At 35.9% G+C, this 24,235-nt stretch overlaps 1 protein-coding gene across 1 annotated transcript in view; it reads left to right on the forward strand.

Moving 5' to 3' along the window:
• Positions 1-24,235, forward strand: part of LOC120240752 (ankyrin repeat and sterile alpha motif domain-containing protein 1B-like) — a 928,108-nt gene that overhangs the window by 614,770 nt on the left and 289,103 nt on the right. Inside the window, exons 13-14 of the mRNA XM_039245581.1 lie at positions 16,326-16,915; positions 18,629-18,701. Of these exons, the coding sequence (XP_039101512.1) occupies positions 16,326-16,915; positions 18,629-18,701 (663 nt within the window). The remainder of the gene's footprint in view (positions 1-16,325; positions 16,916-18,628; positions 18,702-24,235) is intronic.

Here is a 24,235-nt window from a genome sequence, read left to right on the forward strand (position 1 = left end):
TGTGCTGACAGCTCAGAGCCTGGAGCTTGCTTCAGGTTCTGTGTCCCCGTTTCTCTCTACCCCTCCTCTGCTTGCTCTCTATCTCTCTCAAAAATAAAAATAAAATATTTTTTAAAAAATGCCCAATCACGAAGATGAATAAAAACAAGGACTATAGGTAAGTAGCATGCAAATTTGAAAAATAAATGACATTTCTAGTTATGAAAAATATAACACTTGAAATTATTTTTAAAATTCTAAATGAACAGAATTACAGATTAGCAAATTAGGCAGAGGTGAAAAGAGAATTGGTGAATTGGAAAATGAATCTGAAGAAATTCTCCACAGTGTAGCACAGAGTGCCAAAGAGGCAAAAAATATGAAACACATGAAGAGATATGAAGGATGGAATAAGAAGATTAACAATGCACTTAATCAGAGACTCGGGATGAAATAATAAAGAATATATAGGAGAGGAAAATTTTTTGATGGATAATGGCTGAATTTTTTCCACAACTGATAAAATATGAAATCATAGGTTCAGGAAACACACTGTATTCTAAACAGTATAAAAAAAGAGAAGCCCACAATAAGACACATTATTGTGAAAATGAAACATACAGAGAAGGTTCTCAAAGTGGATGGAGAAATGATGGATCACCTGCAGCAAAAACACAGATATAATGATTGCCAACTTATCAAGGTAATTACAGAAGTCAAAAAGAGCACAATAATATCTTCAAGATGTGAGACAAAACCTCAAATTGTGAACTTAAAAATTTTTTTTCATAAATGAAAGTGTAATATAAAGCCATTTATAGTTGAAAAACTAAGGGAGTTACCAAGACATTTTTTCCAAAAGAATAGTCTCAAGGATTACTTCAAGAGGTAAAATGATCTCAGGCCCTTCTGAGGAAGTAATAGTAAATAAATAAAATGGTAAACACATATACAAATTTGAATAAAAATAATCTGAATAAAATAATAACATCTGATTTAGAAAAATTAGTAAACAGAATGAAAACACTGACAACAGCATTTATTGCAGAACGAGTAAATGAACTTCAAGTGATCTAAATCTTTTTTTAATGTTTTTATTTCTGAGAGAGAGAGAGAGAAAGAGAGAGAGAGACAGTGTGAGCAAGGGAGGGTCAGAGGGAGAGTGAGACACAGAATCTGAAGCAGGCTCCAGGCTCCCGGCTCCAAACTAGCTGTCAGCACAGAGATGGACTCGGGGCTTGAACCCACAAACCGTGAGATCATGACCTGAGCGGAAGTCGGATGCTTAACCGGCTGAGCCACCTAGGCAAGTGAATCTACGATCTTAAAATTATTCAGAAAGTGAATGGATAAGGTACTGTTCAACTTGAGACTTTTAAATTTAAAATGTATGGTAAAATTTTAAGGGTACCAAAAGAATAAAAATAAATTATATGAATCCAAGGCAATAAAAAAATAGTAATGAGAAAAAAAAGAACAAAAAAGGGAATAAAGGTGAAAAAAATATGAAAGATAAAAAGATATCAAAATGTAAAGTAGCGGAACAAAGTATAAATATGTAATCACTGAAATCAACATAAATTGCTAATTTTGCTAGTTAAAAGGGAGAGATTGTATAGATAGTAGGAAAACAAAATCCAGCTTTATGCTCTTTAAAATAGATACATCTATAGCTAAGGGCACATCCACACACACACAAAAAGGTAAAGATGAAAGGATTTACTTGAAAAGCATTAGCCCAAAGAAAGTTAGGTAGCTATATCAGAATCAAGCCAAGTAGACTTTAACACTGAAGACATTTCCAGTGTTAGAAATAAAGTCACTATGAAATATTATAACATTCAATTCACCAAGAAAATGTAAAAATTCTAAACACATATGGACTTAAAAATTATGCATATAATATACATCATATAATATCATATAAGTCCACTAAAATTGGGAAATTTCAACATATATCAATTAATGGAGTATTTTAACAGCTCAATTAATGAACTTAATCTAGTAAAATACATACAGCTTGATATCCAACAATTAGAGAGTACATGTGATTCTCATGAAACACTGATAAAAATTGATTTTGACTTAGCTATAAGTTTCAATACATGTCAAAGACTCAGATAATTATACACTACATTTTCTGACAAGAATTCAATTAAGTTAAAGACTCCCATATATATCCCCATAAATTTATGAATTTTAACACACACTTCTAAATAACTCATGAAAAATGATTTGAGACATCATAATTCTAACTGAAAAATGTTTATATTTAAACAAAAATGTAAATACTGAATATAAAACATGGTGAAAATAGCGTAAGTGGAACTTAGAAATTTTAAATTCTTATATTAGAAAAGAAGAAATACAGGGCACCTGGGTGGCTCAGTCAGTTAAGTGCCCAGTTCTTGGGTTTGAGTCAGGTCATGATCTCAAGGTTTGTGGGATCAAGTCCTGCATCAGGCTTCGTGTGGCTCCATGGGGGAGCTAATAGCACAGAGCCTACTTGAGATTCTCTCTGTTTCTCCCTCTCTCTGCCCCTCTTTTACTCATTCTCTCAAAATAAATAAATACATTTAAAAGAAAAGAAGAAATGCTGAAGACTAATAAGCTAAATGCAAATTTAAGAAATTTTATAAGAAATGATAGGAAAAAACAGAAAAGTAGGAAAAAAGAAATGGCAAAGAACAGAAATGAAATAGAACATCAGAAGTGGACCCAAAAGTATACAGCCAACTAATCTTTGACAAAGCAGGAAAGAATATCCAATGGAAAAAAGACAGCCTTTTTTTTTTTTTTTAAATGTTTTATTTATTTCTAGGAGAGAGAGAGAGAGACAGCGTGAGCAGGGGAGGGTCAGAGAGAGAGGGAGTCACAGACTGAAACAGGCTCCAGGCTCTGAGCTGGCAGGCAGCACAGAGCCCGACGCGGGGCTCGAACCCACGAACCGCGAGATCATGACCCAAGCGAAAGTCGGAGGCTTAACCGACTAAGCCACCCAGGCGCCCCCCAAAAAAAAAGACAGCCTTTTTAACAGATAGTGTTAGGAGAACTGGACAGCAACATGCAGAAGAATGAAACTAGATCATTTTCTCACACCATGCACAAAAATAAACTCAAAATGGATAAAGGACCTGAACGTGAGACAGGAAACTATCAACACCCTAGAGGAGAAAGCAGGAAACAACCTCCTTGACCTCCACCTCAGCAACTCCTTACTTGACACATCCCCAAAAGCAAGGGAATCAAGAGCAAAAATAAACGATTGGGACCTCATCAAGATTAAAAGCTTCTGCACAGCAAAGGAAACAGCCCACAAAGCTAATAGGCAACCAATGGAATGGGAAAAGATAGTTGCAAATGACATATCAGATAAAGGGTTAATATCCAAAATCTATAAGGAACTCACCAAACTCTACACCCGAAAAACAAACAACCCAGTGAAGAAATGGGCAGAAGACATGAACAGACACTTCTCCAAAGAGGACATCCAGATGGCCAACAGACACATGAAACGATGCTCAGGGTCCCTCCTCATCAGGGAAATACAAATCAAAACCACATTGAGATACCACCTCACGCCAGTCAGATTGGCTAAAATGAGCAAATCAGAGAACTCTTGATGCTGGCGAGGATGTGGAGAAACGTGCACCCTCCTACACTGTTGGTGGGAATGTAAACGGGTACAGCCCCTCTGGAAAACAGTGTGGAGGTTCCTCAGGAAACTAACAATAGAACTCCCCTATGACCCAGCAATAGCACTGCTAGGAATTTACCCAAGGGATACAGAAATGCTGATGCATAGGAGCCCATGTACCCCAATGTTCATAGCAGCACTCTCCACAATAGCTAAAACATGGAAAGAGCCTAAGTGTCCATCAATAGACAAATGGATCAAGAAGATGTGGTTTATCTATACCATGGAATACTACATGGCAATGAGAAAGAATGAAATCTGTCCATATGTAGCAACATGGATGGACCTTGAGGGTGTTATGCTTAGTGAAATAAGTCAGGCAAAGAAAGACAAATATCATATGTTTGCATGTATAGGAGGATTAGGAGGAACTTAACTGAGGACCATGGGGGAGAAGAAGGGGAGAAATGGTGGGGGAAAGGGAGAGAGGCAGACCATGAGAGACCCTTGAATGCTGAGAAACAAACTGAGGACTGATGGGTGTGGGGGGTAGGGGGGAGATGGTCATGGAGGAGGGCACTTGTGGGGATGAGCACTGGGTGTTATATGGAAACCAGTTTGACAATATACTATTTGTTAAAAAAAAAAATGAAATGAAATAGAACAGAAACTAATATATAAAATCAGAAGCAGAATACTTTATATACTTAAAATTGGATATAATTTCCTGTAAGAACAGTAAAGAAGAAAGGGAGACTGTACCAACATACTATATTAGCAATGAGAAGGAATATAACTACAGTTACATAAAAAGATAATAAGAAAAATATATGAACAACTTTGTGCCAACAAATTTTAAAATGGAGAGAGATGAATAAATTCTAGATAATTATAACCTACCAAAACTTCAAAAAGATATAGAAACCCCAAATAGGCATATGGCTATTAGAGAAATTGAATGAATAATGAAAAATCTTTCCACAAAGAATATGTTGAGTTCAGATTATTTTAAAAGTAACAAATATAGCTGTTAAGAAACAGACAATTCTAATCTTATACAAACCCCTCTAGAGAATTGAAGAAGTGGGAAGTTTCCTCCATCTAGTTCTGTAATACTAATAAGGTTCATATCAAAACTAGACAGCATAAGAAAGAAAAACTTAAAGGCCTATTTCATTCATGAACAAAGATGTAAAAATCATAAACCCAATACTAGCAAACCAAATCTAGTGGGACAGCAAAAGAAAAATGCATTATGACCCATTCATCCCATTAATATCCAGTGTGTTTAACGTAAGAAACTATGTTATACACACTAATGGAATAAAGGAGAAAATCTAGATAATGAACTCGACAGGTGAAGTAAACTATTTGATATAAACCCAATATTCAATCATAATTAAAATTCTCAGCAAAGTTGAAATATAAAAGAACATAATAAATGTTATCTATCCAAAAATTAGAAAAAGCATCGTTTTTAAAAGGGAAACATTAGAAGTATTCTGTGGTAAATCTGATTACTTCACTCCCTCTTCTGCTATGTTACACTGTACTGTAGGACAGTAGGTGGCCTTTATATCCTCATTCCATTTACATTAGGTTTAGACACATGACTTTATTCCATCAGTGGATGCGAGAAGTAACAGTGTGCCAATTCCCACAGTGAGACCTGAAGAGCCATCACCCATTTCCACTGTGGAAAGATATATCATGTAGCCTCTGAACAACCCCACTGAACACTCATGAGGTAACGAGAGGGGAAAAGGCAAATAAATGCCTTAGTATTAGTCTGAAAATTGTTTTGACCTCATGGGATACTTGTGAAAAGATCTTGGGGACCCCAAACATCCGTGGACAAACATCCCACTTAGAGAAACACTGCTGTAGCATGGCATTTCCTACAAGCTAGTATATTCTTGCACAACCTCAGTGCAACCAAATCATTAACATTAATCCATTACTACCATCTATTCCTCAGACTTCATTCAAGTTTTCCTCCTTTCTCCAGTAATAATCTTCATGATAAAAAGAAGCTAGCTCAGGATCCCTTGTTGCATATATAGTTCAATGTCTCTAGTTTCCTTCCATCTGAACAGTACCTCTGACTTTCCGTGGCATTCATTACCTTGATATTTTTGAACATTACAGGGCAGATATTTTGTAGAGTATCTCACAACTTAGCCTCATTTGATATTTCTACATGAGTAGATTAAGGTTATGCATCGTTGGCAGGAAAATACAGAAGTGATTCTATGTTTTTCTCATTGCATCCTATCAGGTGGGGCAAGATTTTTATTTGCTCTGTTACTGGTGATGTTCACCTTTATCATTTGATTAAGACAGTGCCTCCCAGAATTATTCATCATAAAGTTAGTCTTTTTTGCTTTGTAATTAATAGGTATCTTGTGGGGAGGTGATCTGAAGTTATTTAAATTTTCCATTCTTAATCAAACTTTTAAATCATTCATTTATTTATATATTATTATGGGCTCATGTGTTCCTACTTTTATTATAATAGATTATAATTTATTAACTGTCATTATGTATTTTGTTTCCAAAATTGTCCTCAGTTTAACCAGTTGGAGCCCATTTGAGCTGGCTTCTCTATCCTAACATGCCTCATCATTCTGAGTACTTCTTCGCTTTCTGGCACAAGGTATTCCAGGCTCATCTTGCACCTTCCATGCGCTGGCACTGGTATCAGTTATTCCTCAATGGATCCTTGTTTATTTGAGTGGAAAATATATTTAGAAGCCAAAATCTAGGCTTTACTTACTGCTGCTGGGATTTCAATTTCCCAGACGCTTTTAGTAGACAGAGGTAGGTAATATGTATGTGTAAATACATATATGCACAAATAATGTATTTACATGTGTTTTCTATCTATCTTGAAAACATTGGTATCCCAATTCCAGTCCAACATCACAAGGTTCACTTTAGTTTTCTTCCTCTTCATATTTAAAAATTCCCTCTTAAACAGTAAGAAATCTAGCTCCCATTATCCTTAATGTAGTTGCTTATTTGATCAACCCTTCTGTATGTAACCAATCTCCGGATCTACCTCCTCCCCACTCAGACATCTTTTTCACCTTGACTGATAATTTTTTTTAACTTTATTTATTTTGAGAGAGATAGAGACAGCACAAGTTGGGGAGTGACAGAGAGAGAGGGAGAGAGAGTATCCCAAGCCGGCTCCGTGCTGTCAACATGGTACCTGATACGGGGCTGGAACCCACAAAGCCATGAGATTGTGAGGTGAGCTGAAACCAAGAGTTGAAAGTTTAACTGACTGAGCCGCCCAGGCATCCCTCACCTTGACTGAAATTTGATTCTCCTTGCCAGTTTATCTTTCTATGTAAACATCCTGCCTATCCACCTGGGACTGCACCTTATGGCAGGCCATTGCCACACATGGACAACCTCCTTTCCCTGATTGGACTTTGACATCTCGTGCTAGGCCACCTCATGCGTGAATGCTTTTCTCTTCTGGACATGGACACCTTCCTTGCCCTGTTTGGGTTTTGCTTCCCTTGGTAGACTACCCTCCGTAGGGATATCCTCCTTGCTTTGCTGAGTTTCTGACTCTTTCAGCTAGGCTATTCCACCTCCACAGATTCCCTCCTTACCCCCATCTGAGCCCTGACACTCTATACCAGGCTACTCCCTATGTGGACACTTTCCTAGCCCTGCGTGGTCCCCAACATGCCATGCTGTGTTGCCCCCAAACATAGTCACCACCATTACCCTGCTTGGGCCCTGAATTTCAGCTCTGAGTCACTGCAAGGTGTGGATACCTTCTCACTCTCCCTTATCTAATGACTTTAGGACTAAATTGCCCCTGGAGTGAATGGGAAAGGAAAAAGGAAATGAGCAGCCAGCCATCTCATATCTGAGCTCCTCTGTTTATGGTATAGGTTGTTCCTTCAGAATTTATATCATTTTCTTAATTTCTTTTAAATACTTTTCAATTTTAGTTTACTGATTTCAAATTCCCTGGGGCTACATTTGTTATTTGTTTTCATTAGCTCTTAAACATTCATTTTCATTTCTTTTTCTTAGATGTCTTTAAATGAGGTCGTATTAAAATCTTTTTTTTGTTTGCTTGTTTCCCCATGTTTAATGAGAAGAGATGTCCTGGATTATTCAAGCACAAAATGTTCCTGTATGAGAGTAGGCATGAGCCATACCATATGAAAGTAGCTTTACCCACTTCACTGTTCAAGGACTTTCTCCTTTGTTGTTACCGTGATGTATTGATAAACAGGGGTGCTTCTCTTGATTTAGAAAGACTTGCTGCCATTACTTTAGTGTTCTCCAGAGCTCCATGCTCTTGCTTTCCCAAGTAGTACTCTCACAGTTAAACACTATATTTTGCTACTATTGTGTCCAAGGCCTCCCTCCTCTGGGCCTCTGCCTCCTATTCCACCCCCACTTCCCCTTCTATAAAGTTGTGTTTTTTTGTTTTTTTTTTTTTCCCTGAGGTCTTGGGTATTTGCACCCTGTTCCATTTGGATTCTGCTCCTGAAAGTTTTTCTCCAGATTGAGTGTCTAGACTTACTAAGAGCATATCTTTATTGGATATTTCTGAGATTCTCAAGGGCATAAACTGTGTCCTGTTGTCTTTTTGTAGGATATTTTCAAGTTCTGCTGGTTGTTCTCAGATTCTGTTGCTTAGCATCCTGCTTAGTGCTGGGCCCTCTCCTTTAGGTAATCAGAGTCTAATGGCAGTTTCATGGCTTGCAAGGTCCATCCAGTTTCATTTTCTTTGCACCACTGCAGCTTCATAGCTGCAGATCCGGTTCTGGATCATGACGCTATCACCTGATTTGGCTTTGCCATCCATTTTCCAGGACCACAGGGATTCCCTGATGCCTTCTTTATAAAGATATTACCCATGGTTGATTTTTTGTTTGTTGCTATCATGTGCTCATTTTATTTTTTGTTTATCATATATTTTTATTTAAATTCCAGTTAGTTAACATACAGTATATTAGTGTCAGGTGTACATTATAGTGACTCAACCCTTCCATACAACACCCAGTGCTCATCACAAGTGCACTCATTAATCCCCATCACCTATTTAACCCACCACCCCATCCACTTCCTTTCTGGTAACCATCAGTTCTCTATAGTTAAGAGTCTGCTTCTGGTTTGCCTCTTTCTCCTTTTTTCCACCTTTGCTCATTTGTTTTGTTTCTTAAATTCCACATATAAGTGAAATTACATGGTATCTCTCTTTCTCTGACTTACTCTAGTTAGCATAATACTGTCTAGCTCCATCTATGTCATTGCAGATGGAAAGAGATTATTCTTTTTTATGACTAAGCAATATTTCATTATATCTATATAGATACATATCTATATATAGATTATATGTATAGATATACACACACATACACCACATCTTTTCTTATCCATTTATCAGTCAATGGACACTTGGGCTATTTCCATAATTTGTCTATTATAAATAATCTTCTATGACCATAGGAGTACATGTATCCCTTTAAATTAATATTTTTATATTCTTTGGGTGAATACCTAGTAGTGCAATTGCTGCATCATAGAATAGTTCTATTTTTAACTTTTTGAAGAAACTTCATACTATTTTCCACAGTGCCTGTACCAGTTTGCATTTCCACCAACAGTGCAAGAAGTTTTCTTTTTCTCCACATCCTTGCCAAGACCTGTTTTTCTTTGTGTTGTTGATTTTAGCCATTCTGACAAATGTGAAGTGGTATCTCATTGTAGTTTTGATTTGTATTTCCTGAGGATCAGTGATATTGAGCATGTTTTCATGTGTCTGTCAGCCATCTGTATGTCTTCTTTGAAAAAATGCCTATTCATGTCTTTGGTCCATTTTTAAAATTGGATTATTCCCTTTTTTTTGGTGGTAAATTTTATAAATTCTTTCTATATTCTGGATAATAACCCTTTATCACATATGTCATTTGCAACTATCTTTTCCCATTCCGTAAATTGCCCTTTAGTTTTGTTAATTGCTTCTTTTGCTGTGCAGAAGCTTTCTATTTTGATGTAGTCCTCATTGTTTATTTGTGGGTTTTTTTCCCTTGCTTCAGGAGACATATCTAGAAAGAAGTTACTATGGCCATTGTCAAAGGGATTACCGCCTATGTTCTTCTCTACGATTTTATGATTTCAGGTGTCACATTTACATCTTTAATCCATTTTGAGTTTATTTTTGTGTTTTGTGTAAGAAAGTGGTCCAATTTCATTCTTTTGCATGTTGCTGTCCAGTTTTCCCAACTCCATTTGTTGAAGAGACTGTCTTTTATCCATTGGATAATCTTTCCTGCTTTGCTGAAGATTAGTTGTGGGTTAATTTCTGTGTTTTCTATTCTGTTCTCTTGATTTATGTGCCTGTTTTTGTGCCAGTACTATACTGTTTTTGTCACTACAGGTTTGTAATATAACTTGAAGTCTGGAATTGTGATGCCTCCAGCTTTGCTTTTCTTGTTCATGAATGACACATGAGACCAGATGGACATAATAGATATATTTAGAACATTCCACCCTAAAACAGGAGAATATACATTCCTTTCAAGTGCACTGGAGCATTCTTCATATAAATTACATATATGGTCCCAAGACAGGCCTCAATAAATAAGAAAAGATTTAAATCATACCCTGCACCTTTTCTGACCACAATGCTACAAAACTAGAAGTCTACCACAAGAAAAATATTGGAAAGACCACAAATATATGGAGATTAAACAATATGCTACTAACAATGAATGGGCCAACCAGGAAATCAAAGAAGAAATAAAAACAAATACATGGAAACAAATGAAATGAAAACGCAATGGTCCAAATCCTTTGGGATGCAGCAAAAGCAGTATTGAGTGGGGAGTATATAACAATGCAGGCCTACCTCAAGAAGCAAGTAAAATCTCAAATAAACAACCTAACCTTACATCTAAAGGAGAACAACAACGAAGTCTAAAGCCAGGAGAAGGAAGGAAATAATAAAGATTACAGCAGAAATCACTGGTATGGAAACTAAACAAATAATAGATCAATGAAACCAGGAGCTGGTTCTTTGAAAAAATTAAAAAAAATTGATAAACCTCCAGTAAAATTTATCAAAAAGAAAAGAGAAAGGACCCACATAAATAAATCACAAATGAGAGAGGAAAAATGACAATCAACACCATAGATTTCTATTAATATTAATATTATTATTAACACTCAAATCCCTGGAAATGGAGAATTTTATTTATTTTCTAAAGAAGAATAAAATGACTCAATAGACAAAAGTTACAATTTATAATATAAGAAGAAATCACTCATTTTCCATTTGTTTTTATCTTAACATGAAATTTGGGGTTTTATTGCTATTCAGGTATTTATATGGGTGATAAAGATAAGGGACAAAATGGGTAAAAAGAAATTGAACTACTTACTGTTTGATACTTTTTCTGACATTTCTTTGAAATGCTAATGGTGCTTTGAGTAACTATCAGATTGAAATTCACACATATTTAGTTCTGTACCTTGGCATGAAATATACACTTATCAACAGAGAAGTGTGAAATTAAATAGGACAAGTTATGAAAACAGTTTAATCAGTATACTCTGCCTGAGTTACAACTAAAGAAATAGTAAGAAAATGCAAAAATTCTCTCCAAAGTGTATTTTAAAAATATACAAGCAGAAACAAAAGAGTAAATCCCATATATTTAATGTCAAAATAACAGTCTATACTGAGTGTTTAATATGATCACTACTACTACATTTATTTGTAAAAATTAAATCCTTTAGATTAAAAATTATTGTAATAATATAAACATTTAATGTGTTCTGTGTCATTGGCATACATCTACTACTTTAATAAGTCTTCACAACAGTTATAAGTATATAGTATTACTATCTTTGTTTGCAGATGTGAAAATATAAACACTGCATTGTCACAATATATTTTGAGCAGTGTATTATATCTTCGCTGAAAACTGGGATACAGGCTGAATCATTTATCTATCATTGAATATCAAACCACTCCAAAACTTAATGGCTTAAACTAACAGCCATTTATTTAGCTCATGATTCTAGTGGGTATTTTCTTCTGGTCTGGGTCAACCTCAGCTCATCTTGGCTGTGTCCATTGTCATACTGGTCTGGGATCGGTTAGTCATAGGTGACCTCACTCAAATATCTGGAAGTTGGTTTACTGTTGTCTAAGTTGACAGAAATGACTGGTGTATTAATCATGCCTTTTTATTTTAGGTTTGTTTTGTTTTGTTTTTGTTTTTGATTATTTGACTTCGGACCTTTCTGACCCTGGAGGAACAGCCCTTCCCAAGTTTAGCTAAATCTTAGAGATAGTAACCATGACTTTCATATGCAAACCCACCAATCCAGAGCCATACCACCCTCCCCCACTCCCCCCACTACCTTTATTAGGCTCTCATGCTTTGGGTCACTTTTCACACCAGAGCCAGAACCAGACAACTAGGGACAGTCCTATGCTCTAGAAGCTGCTGAAATGATTCAAACTGGCCAATCCTAAACCCGTGTTCCATGTTTCTCCTATTCCTTCACACAGAAATCACAATAAAGGCTCTTGCTCACCTTTTCCCCAAATCATTCTGTCTCCTAACCAACCCTGGTGTTTCCCATGTCCTCTTCCTCTTGGGATCTATAACAGTTTATCTTTTCAATGTCAATTTGTTGTCTCCTGATATGTTAGCCTCATCAAACTTGAAAAATAATAAAACCTACAATTTCAAATAGCTGGGTAATGTATTCATCATCCATTCCTGGGAGCCGCACCGGCCTCGCTGGATGACAGTCAAAGCGAGGAAATGGCAGCATTTGCACAGCTCCTGCCATGAGAAGCAAAACTGGTATCTCCTTCTGCTACTACTGGCTCCTGTTGGAAATGAGCCTGCAGGTATTGACCAGGCCTCACAATATTCCAAATCAGACCGATATTCCCCACACAGATTCCTCCTAAGGAAAAGCATATTCCTGCCTTTTCAAAAGAGATTTTAGATGAAAGCATTGTGGATGATTGTCAAAAGGCTCTTCCTATGGGCCTTGCAGATCCAAGACTTAGATAATAAAGGGGGTTAAGAGCACAAGAGTTACAACTGAGGCTGGCCCTGAGACAAAGAGCCTAACTTAGAGTTAAGGACAGATATCCACCCCCACCCAATTGTTTCTGCTTGGAGCACAAGCCCCCCAAGACATCTTGTGATCAGTATTCAGAGTGACTTATTATGGCCTTGAATATGCTGATTGCACCCTGTGAAGGAACCTATTGTGGGAACTTCTTCTTTTGTAATTATGGAAGCAAATATTTGTGTTTCCTGAAAGGCCTGTTTTTCCTAATACTTCTCCTTAAACAAACAACTATTGACCCCTGCTCACAAAGAAGTAACTTCACCCTTTTTATGCTAAAAACATTGTCTTGTATGCTAAAGATACCTTCCTTTCCCATAGGATATGCATCTAAATCACCTACCTCAATCACTATTGATAAAGGTTATGCATGAGTCTTCTACAAATCTATGTTCTGGGAAATTTTTACATATCAAAGAAATTTGTCATAAAAAAATCATTGTCTAAGGCAAATGCCACTTCTGTGCTGTCCCCCAAACACTTAATTATAAAATAAAGCTGAGCCCCAGTCAAAGCAGAGATGCCTGCCTGGTGATCAGAAAGAATTTCTCGTGGCTCTCTCATCACTCCTTCACCGACAACATCCAACATTCAGGAACCCCTGGACCCTGCCGGAGCCAGCCTCTGGCAATCCATCAGGCAAGTCTGGGCTTGTTCATATGGCAAGAAGGTTGCAAGAGCAGCAAGAGAACAAGCCCTAATGCACACAAGTGCTTTTCAAGTCTCTGCTTATGTCTACAATTGCCCATTGGCCAAAGCAAGGTATGTGGCCATACCCAGAGTCATGTGGGAGGAATGGATACAGGGTAGAGTGTGGCTACAGGGAGCCATTGCAGATTTGGGCCATAACTGCCATCAGTCTACCAAATAAGCATTTCATGAGGTTTTATGTCAACTTCTCATTCTCTTTGATTTGAGTAATCCTTAGTGTTTAGCTATTGAAATAAGCAAGTTGCCTTTTGACAACTCTTAGCAAAGATAGTACCAACTATCATAATGCTAGGTACTACTATTCAAAACACAAAGCTTATATGCTAATAACTAAGTTTTCTTTTAGGAAAGTCACTGCTTATCACTAGAGGACTTGGACAGTATAAAGCATTTTGGGGTTGTGATTATAGTCATTGTGGTGAAACCACAGAGGAGATAATAACATAATAATATTCACAGAAAACTTTAAATAATATTATGCCCCTAAAACTCTTGTTTATCATGAATATGGGTCAAAAACCTCTTGACTGAGATTTAATGAATCTTTTTTTCCCACAATAGGCTGATTATTTTCAATTTTCTTTTCATAATCAAATGCTTTAGCCTTCTTCAGCAACTTTCAAAATAAAATTCTAAACTTCCTTTTTTCTGAATTCCTCCTTCCTTTCACATTGTTTACCCATTACTGTCATCCAAACCAACCTCTTATATTGTAAAGGACTATGGATCCAAGTAGCATAGGAAGAAAAAAAAAATACATTGCAATGGAATGCCAGGTTTTATTGGTATTATCTTCTTCATGGTGGTGAAAAAAAACCCTTTTTTAGTCCACTTATCCAAATTCCAGGAACAGTCATAAACAGGAGAAACATGTCCCCTTCCACAAAGAGTTTACATACTTGTCTTTGAAATGTAGATTGTTCTTTTATCTGAATGGTATATATTTTCCATTGGCAAATGGATATGGGAATCTGATAGATCTTAGTTTGAATCTCAACATAACCATTTACTAACTAGAAACTTCAGCAACTTAAGTTGTCTAAGTGTTCATATTTACTTCCAAAAAAATGGATATAATAGGCCATAAACTCTAGCCTTTAGAGAGAGTTCAGAGCTGCCTTAACTCACTTTCCACTCACTATTCTACCCCAAGAAGAATCTTGGTCATGAGGGAAGGACAGGAGGAGTTATCAAGGATATAGTGTTGCTACACTGGAAAGGGATGCAGTTTTTGTGAGAAGACAGAATGATTATTATAGTAGTGGGTGGGCACAGTGTTCCTCCTTTAGATTGTTGTCTCATGGACCTCTCTTCTAGCATTCCTCTCTTCCATCTCAAGATATCGTTGTGATAGATCAGAGCAGGGGGACATTTTGCTTGGAAAAGCCCAGCAGGAAACAGGTTAGGTCTGAGGATATGAAGGCCAGGAGCAACCCTGCCTCATCAGATCATAGGGATAGAACAGTATAGGGACTTGGGGCCAAACTATCATAAAAGTTGATTTGTCTGACACATTCTCTGGGCAAATATTTATTGATACTTAACATAGTTGCCAATTGGTTTAAATATGTAGATGTAATATTCTGGCTATATCTCTATTGGATACTCATGATTATTATTAATCATTTCACAGGATTCTTATGCAGATCATGTAAATATGATCTCTTATGAGATCTTGTAAATATAATCCCTAAGTTAGTGCCTAGTAAATAGCACATACCTGTTAAATGTTACTTATTAATTTATGAAAACTTTGGTGTTTGGGGTTTATAATACTAGCCAACTTCTTTAAAGTGTAAGTGAGCAAGTCAGCTTTGGATGTGTTGTTATTATCTACCATATTGGCTATTTTTGACTCTTTCCCAAGATTGGGTTATAGGCTTATCAGGTAATTTAACTTTTATTGTAGCACATATTTAGCTATATGAATTAAAATGACCAATTAAAAAGGTATATTGACTTCCTTTGCTAAGTTCTTTAGCCAGGGTTTTATACACTATATCTTTAAAAGATAAATTAGGTCATAAAAAAACATGGTACATTTTAAGTCTCAGAGAACATTTATATTTTATCTTTTAAAAATTACAAAAACAATAAATTCTTCTTTTTTCTTTTCTATATTACATTTTCAAATATCTGAAGAAATTAAAAAATAACTAATGCTATTTCAGAGAAGAAAAAAGAAAAAGCTTTGTGTTAATAACTCAACATCAGTTTATTGTAAAAGAGCCTGGCTTTTTAGTGATATTATGGATTATATTGTTTGCTTATGTTAAGCTTGAACAAATTCTTTCTGTCTAAATTATAATTTATAGAATTATTCTTAATTTTATATTTAAAGTAATACTATTAGTATTATTAACTTTAAATAACTTCTAATTATACTTCTTTTCAAGATTTTGTTTCTGAACTTATTTGGTGGGTGAAGGGCAAAGGGATATAATTATGTATGATCTTGATTTACCTGCCTGATGTCTTACCTCACAATGATCATTTATTGTGAGGGTTTGGACCTGGAAGTTTTTTCAAATTAAGAAAACCCCGTTTTACTATAAAATATATGCTCTGGGGACAAGAAAGAACAGTACGCAATTACTCAATTAATACCTAATTCATATCTTTGAAATACATCCAAGGGTATGTCAGGAATATCTAGTTCACACACACTCACACACATGCACACACACACACACACAAATTCACTTTATACATGGTACTCTAGGGTCGTGGGTGTTTCATAGAGTGAGGATATCATTATGTAGCAACAAATATTGCACAAATTTGAAAAGGCACTGCTTTTGTATCAGGGGTTTGGAGTCTTAATAAACAACCATCCTGATGCCCTTACTCTCTTTTGCAGATGACCCTTCTCAACAGGAGGACAGTGATCCTCCAAAAGAATATGATCCTGGGCAATTTGCAGGCCTTCTCCATGGGTCTTCTCCAGCCTGTGAGTCCCCTGAAAATCCGTTTCATCTCTATGGGAAAAGAGATGAACACGAAGAAGGACAAGATGAAGTCAGTTCGGCAAACAGTCCTTTGCCTTTCAAGAAGTCTCCAATAGCAAATAACTCAGAACCTTTGGTAAAGAAAATTAAACCCAAAGTGGTCAGTAGAACAATTTTTCACAAAAAAACCAACCAACTTGAAAACCATACTATTGTTGGTACAAGAACAACTAGAAGTGGATCCCGGAATGGGGACCAGTGGATTGTGAACACGGGAGGATTTGTGGAGAGAGCCTGTACCCTGGGAAGAATAAGGTCATTGCCAAAAGCCCTGATTGACATGCATTTATCAAAAACTGTCTCTAAATCAGATTCTGATCTCATTGCATACCCTTCAAATGAGAAAACACCAAGAGTTAACTGGAGTGAATCTTCACCTGCTGAACATAGTTCTAAAGGGAATTCTGAAAGAACACCATCCTTCACTTCTGAATGGGAAGAAGTAAGACTTGATCTTGTTCTTTATATAAGGCTTTGGAGTCAAAGGAGGTTTGGGGGAAGGGTTTTAAGTTTTAAGTCTTTCAGAGACAAAAAAAAAAAAATAGATGCATATAGTTTCAAGTAGAAGGGCAAGGTTCTAGGGGTAATACATGATAATTTTGCAGCTAGTGTAAAAACAAACACAATTCCACACATGTGGAGAAATCTGTTGTTTCCATAGAAATTGATATCAAGCAGAAGTAATAACTAGCTATGAGGTACAAGAAAATGTTCACATTATGTCCTACCAAGCACTGCAGCTGACAAATTGAGAAAAGTCTTTGTATTTGTGCTGCTCTGTATCATTTTGCTACTTACTAAACTCTGTTAGCTCGTCTCCCTTCTTTAAAGTGTCTTATGTTTTTGGAAAAGCTCCTTATAATCTTAACCTTAATGGTAAACAGAATAGTCCTGGCTCTTTCCCAAGTACCATACAACAAACCCAAATTACTTAATATTTCTCTTTTACAACTATCAGAGAGACAAAAGGAAAAAGATGTTGAGGTTGAGTATCACTAATTTAAGCTCTACTTAAAGACAAAGTCTTCTATTTTATAAAATTACTCAGAAAGTAAGTGCCCTTGCAAGGTTATAAAATATCATCCTTTGTCCCTAAGGAAGACTATTTCATAAAACCATGAAGTTCCTTCCTTTTCTTGAATTTCTTCAGTGAATGGACCACATTCCTCTTTAGTATTTCACTCTAATGTGTCACATTTTTTCTCTCTCAAAAGATTGTGCCAGTTGTATTGGGTTTTGAAGCATAATAGGTCATTCTACTATTCTGAAACCTAGAAATGTCTGATATTGACATTATGAATTGAGCTATTTGGGAAAATCACTTAATTTCCCTGCATCTGTTTCAAGGTGAGCAAAATAGGGCATTTAAGTAATGCTTATTGTCCTTTCTGAAACCTGCTATCTTAACACAGGTTGCTAAGATGATGGGGAGTGAAATTAAACCATAAATGGCTAAAACTTAGTTATATCTTCCTATAAATACTGTACTACTTGATTGATAGTTTATTCTGGTCTCTCCATTTCTTATATTTATTAACTCTGTGAATAACATCTGCAGTCACTTCTGGAATGAAGCAGAATTAGTTAACATTTAACTTATCTCTTAGAATTAAGGTGTTTCTGCAACTGGATTCTTGTGATTACAAGACATGCCACAAATTAGCTTGTAGCTGATCAAGCCATTTAGTAATAACTTGGCTCCAATGCCATACTCACATATGAAACCCGCCTCCTTCACCTTCACCTTCACCTTCACCAAAGAGATGCATGTTCTCAGATGGAAGAGGAAGAATGGCTGAGAGAATGAACATCTTCACATGAACTTATCCCTCAGCCCCATCACTTTCTGAGTTTAAAAAATACACAGTTCCTAACTCACTGACCCACATAGGTCCAAACAAAGTTCATTTTAGGAAATATAAAGAAAAGGCAGTCTGATTTTTAAAGTTTAAGAAAGGGAAGCATAATTTATATTTTTAAAAACAATTCAAAAGTTGTCTGCTTCCTTTTAAACCTACCTCAGCCACTCTCTTAATTGTGGCATTGTAAAGGTAATAATATCAAGAATGTATGCCTCTGGAGTTCGGAAATTATTTTAAAATGTGTTGATAAAAGAGAATTAATAATATATTTATATGGCTTTTGTTTCTCACAGATTGACAAAATAATGAATTCCATAGATGTTGGAATTAACAGTGGACTTGAAGAAATGAATGGTGAGGCCACAAGTAAGGAAAACTCTTTTCTACATTGTATTAATAAATGTGCTCAAAACTAGCTAGAAAATTATAGGACATTTTAGCTGATTCCATGTTTTATTATAATAACAGTATCTAAAAATTATTTCCTTCCATTCATATCAAACAGCCATGACCTCTAAATATCAGTTATAAGTATATTGATTTCACAACTTGAGAGATTTTATTCCCATGTGCTATGACAATTAACATTAATGGAGTTTCAACTTTGTGTAAAGCCAAGTATGCAGCACTTCAAAGTGTTGTAGAGTATGATGACCTAATACACTACGATTTCCCATTCAGTGAAATGTCCCATTCATTCTGGCCAAAGCCATTAACAACTTACCCCTAAGTTACAAGCTCCAGTATGGCAAGAAGTAGGTGTTACTTATCTTCATGTATCCCAGAATACCTAGCAGAATGTTTCACAAATAGTTTTGCAATCATTATTTAACATATTGCCCTTACGAAGTATTATTTTCTTCTCCATAATTAAAGCTCAGAGTGGAATTCCATTTGAAACGTTCTTTGAAGACTTTTTCCTCCATACTAATGGATGATGTCAAATACCTGATAGCTAAACCTAAAAATAACAGTCAAATTCATGCAAAAGAAACTACTATTCTTAATAGAGTCAAAAGAACTGGCTTCATTTCTATCTAGCCATTAAGTAGTGGTATAACTGTAGATTATTATACAGTTCTCTAAAATTTGGAGTTAAAACAAGTGATTGCTAAGTTCTCAGAAGAACTCATGTTTAAGTTAGTAGTGATAGTTAATGGTTTTGTAGCGATAATAGGATTAAGGTCTGTGAGAGAGAAGTCTAGCTATATCATAGAATAAATAGCTATGAGTAATTTAAACAGTACCCCAAGTGACCCTTAAGCACAAGAAAGTTGGAAAATTGCTCTCTTATGATGCACTGGGACTGGGTGTATAAAAAGCAACATTGAAATCTGGGGTTGTAGTCACTGAAGGGAATATTCAAGCCTAGATGAACACCTTACTCATTTCGCCTATGCTGGGACAAGTAAGAAATTATTCCAATATGGCTGGACCCCATGTTAATTACGTGATAATCGTTTAACAATTATTAATGGTTGAACATTTTTTTTCTGAAACACATATTTTAGATTTTAAAAACTGAAAAATTATGAAAAAAGTACCACAATTATGTGCATATGTCTATATGATAGAAATATGACATTGGCTCTATGATAACATGTATAGTCAGGTCTCTCACACAGAAATGCTGATAAACACTGAGGATTTTTCTAGTATCCAAAGAATTGGCCAAGAAATGTATATTGCCACATAGTTCTTTCAGACATGCTTACAAAATAATTTCAAGAAAGTATAGGAATACAGATTTTTAATTGATATGAAGGTAAGAATTTATTTCTTGTATCAATAGGAAATTTCCTGATCCTGAGAATGTTCAGGCAGACACAGGGTGCTTCTCTATTGGAAGATTTGGGTGACATTGAACATTAATATTTGAAAATTCTTCCAACAGATAGTATCAGAATTATAAAAAAATATAAACATTATAATGAAAGATTAATGTTATAATAAGGGTAAATGTTTAAAATGCCACTCAGGCAAAGCTGCCTTTTAGGGGTACTTTAGTAGTAAACAAATCCCCTAATTCTCCTCTTTCTTCTCTTTATACCAACACCCTACACCCTGTCTTTATTTATGATTTTTCTACAGTGATAATGAAAATGAAAATAGAGATTCAGTCCTTAAAGATCCCTTACTGTTAACAAAGCCTGGTTCTGTATGTGCCTTAATTTTTGCCTCTTAATTACATATTAACTATACACTAAGTGATTGTACCATGTGGCATTCCAGTTGGCCTTTAGGTCATTTGTGAATTACAAGTTTACTGGGCTGCAGGCTTTTCCCTCTTGAGGCTAGATAGAACTAGAGAAGTGATAACCCCGTGAAAATACATTCCATAGATACGTATTGGGTTACCAAGTGTGGTTAGGAAATCACATAGTGAAACAAAAAATCAAACAGATGTGAATTCAATTTTTTTAGAGTTTTTTAAATTTTATTTTTGAGAGATATAGAGCAAGAACAGGGAAGGGGGAGAGAGAGAAGAGGACAGACTCCAAAGCAGGCTCCAGGCTCTGAATTGTCAGCACAGGGCCCAACAAAGGGCTCAAACTCACAGACAGCAAGATCATGACCTGAGCTAAAGTCCGTGGCTCAACTGATTGAGCCTACCCAGGTGCCCTGACAGACATGAATTCAAATCTTAGTTCTGCTATTTACCAAGTGTTTGAACTTAGGCAACTCATTCAATTTCCCCATCAACAGAAATGAAGAAATTAATATGTAAAAATTGTAGAGATGTGACCAATGGCATATATTAGAGTCTCACACATGTAGATATGTATTATAGTTCAGCTCCCCATATTGCCCTACCATGAGGGAGACATGGTGTTTGACACTGTGGACATATCAAGATAAGCATACATTACCCTTCTTTTAAGAACTTTATGATGTCAGCTGTTTCATAGTGTTCATGGTTAATTTCCTGTACTCCCTGGAATAGTGGTGTGTTAGTTGTTTTACAGGAAGTAACAAGCCTAACAGTCAGTTGGTACCAGAGAAGAGAAATTACTAAAAGAGATTATAAAACTCCATGGTACCCTGGCAAAGAAGCAAGAAAAATCTAGACCTAATTTAATTACTTTTATGAAATCTGGGTGTTCTCTGTCTTCTTGACAATGGGGAAGAGAGATGCAATGAAATTAATAGGAAGTATATTTAGAATGAGTGAGAGGAAATACTACTTTACTTAGTGTGTGTGTTGTCTGTATCTAGATTTTGCTTTGGTAGGCAACTGAACCAAGCACTGTGCGTGGCTTTAACAGAGCTACACAACTCTATGAGCATTTGTGACATTTGTGGCTAAACACCTCAGGAGACAATTGGGAGAATAAAATCAGAAGCAGTGATGGATCAATGATGAGCATTGCATTTTCCATGCTCTTTCCCATTTTGTTTCAATGTTTCTGTTTGCCCTCCCCACCAACTACACATTTGCAATTTCAGGTATTTTGTAAACAAAATATTTATTGGACCAGTAAGGGATTTGGAACTATCTCATCTTCACTCCTAAAAATAGGAACCAGCCCAAAGTTTGAACAGTCTCTGTGAATCATCATCTAGTTCCACTCATAGAAAACCATTTCCTCTTTTTTAAAAAAATTTCCTCAGCAATTTATAGTAGTTTGAAACTTATCTGACAACAGCAGCTTTCCAGAACTAAGAAATAACAGTAAATAAAATCTACTGAATCTACATTTTGTCAGTCTCATAGGTTCTCATTCAGAATAATATTTATAGACAATTTTTACAAGCATAACTTCTGATTTTCCACTTGAAATCAGATTCGAATGCTGAAGAAATTGGCATTCACAGTAGGATTCAATTATATTGAATTATAATATAATTATTGTATTATTATATTGAATGCCTCATATTGTATAGAACATTCTATTCTTTGGTGATGCTGGATACATGATGTGATAGTACATTCTACATTGTCATATGTCCCCACATATAGGAGTTTTTCAGAGAACCAGTTTTGAAGTTAGATGGACTCAGCTTCAGATCCTGGAGTTGTAATTCACTTGCTCTGTGACCTATTTGATCTCAGTTTCCTCCCCTGTAAATTCAGATTTTTAACAACTGCCTCATAAAACCTCCACAAGCTTAAATTATACACTTGTACTACTATAGCCTAGAACATAGCTGGTGGTCAACAAATGTAATTCTCTTGACTTTTTATCCAAATATGCATGACTTAACTTTATAATTAGAATGTGTGCTACACAGGAAGATACTTGGGAAACCTTGCTTATCTTTTTGATCAGTGAAGATTTTAGTCAAATGTAATTACTCATATTCTAAGTTGCTTTCATAAGGAGTTGTTCTTAAAGTTTTATTTCTTAACTATTGTCTTTGTATCACAAGGAAGCACTTTCAAGTTAGGAAATTTACCATTTTCATTGTAAGTATCTCAAAATAGTTGTCACACTTGCTAAGAATCAAGTTGATGATCTTTTTCTGAGATTGAGGAAAATGTAAGTAAGGTTGGAATCAGTAATGGGCTCCACAGGACTTGTTGATCATTAGACATGTACAGCAAATATTCAAGGTAATTAAGTGCCCAGATTTTACAATACAGCAGTGACAGATCATCTTATCAACACCCTTCTATTTCTAAATTGGCTTTAATGATCTCCTGCCACACTAAGCAGACTACAGGTGTACTTACTGTCGTGGAATCATCTCAAGTACATGAATATGAAAAGTAGCATTTAGCAAAAAGGTATTTTTTTTTGAGACTGGGATTTTTTTTCTTATGCTTAAGGTTAAATTATATTCAAAAAGAAATAATCTAGTCTCAGCTTTTAAAAATCTACTTTTGCCAAGGTATGAATTCCATCTAGATTTTAATTATTAATGAAAGCTATTAAAATGAATTTGTAAAAGATTTTAAAATCAAATGCACTGTCTATATTGGATACGTGAAGCATAATTCTGAAGCTATTGCTGGAGAAGTCATAGCTCTGAAAACAGTCACTAACATTAATATGCAACTCGACTTTATAAGCTTTTGCTCCTCTTCATCCAGAAGTCTGAGGGCCAAGTTACAGTTCAGAGTCCCTCATAGCTATAGAGACCCTCCATGGAGAGTGTCTAGGAATTTAGGAACTCACTGAGGCAGAATATGCGTTTTCTCTACTCCGGATCTAAGCTCCACCTTCGCTCTACTCTGCAAGAACAGAGAGGGCTCACATGGTCCTTTCCCCCAAAGAGGATCTTTTTCTGGATGGCTAGGTCAGAGGCCTCTAGAGCCCCAAAAGCTGCACCTCCCTGAAGTTTCAGTTGTTTTCAGGCCCTTGATATTTGCTCACATAACTCTAGATAAACATCAGGTGCAGCTGATAGCTGTTCCACTGCGGTTGTTGATGGGAATATAATTTCTTAAACTCTAGGAGAACACTTTAAAAAAAAAAAAGGATTTACGATTTTCCAGAGTTCTCCTGTTAGAGAAATGACAAAGATAAATGAAAAATCCCTTTTTACTCTGTGTCAGATACGGTGCACTTTTCTCCTGTGAACATTTTTCATTCAATTCTTAAAATAACTCGGTGAGGTATTATCATACCCATTTGACAGATGGAAGAAAGGCTTGGAAAAAGTAAGTAACATGTCAAAGTCAACTACTTCAAAAAGTAAGTTTGCTTCCTCCTGAAATCCATAATCCTTTCAATGAATTATGCTACCTACACAGAGCAACAGAAGCCAGCCCTTTGCTTCTTTCTCTTTAGCTAAAATTATACTCATATGCATTAAAGGGAACCAACTGAGGGTATTTAAGTGTAGAATCAACCACTTCCTCTTAACAAAGCCCAACTATTGGCATATGGAAAGCTTCAGCTCCACCCCCAAAGCCTTCCCAATGTACAAGTGATGTGGTCATATTTTTAAATGAA

Source organism: Hyaena hyaena, unplaced genomic scaffold (genome assembly GCF_003009895.1).
Source record: "Hyaena hyaena isolate Hyena2069 unplaced genomic scaffold, ASM300989v1 scaffold_261, whole genome shotgun sequence".
NCBI classification, from domain to species: domain Eukaryota; kingdom Metazoa; phylum Chordata; class Mammalia; order Carnivora; family Hyaenidae; genus Hyaena; species Hyaena hyaena.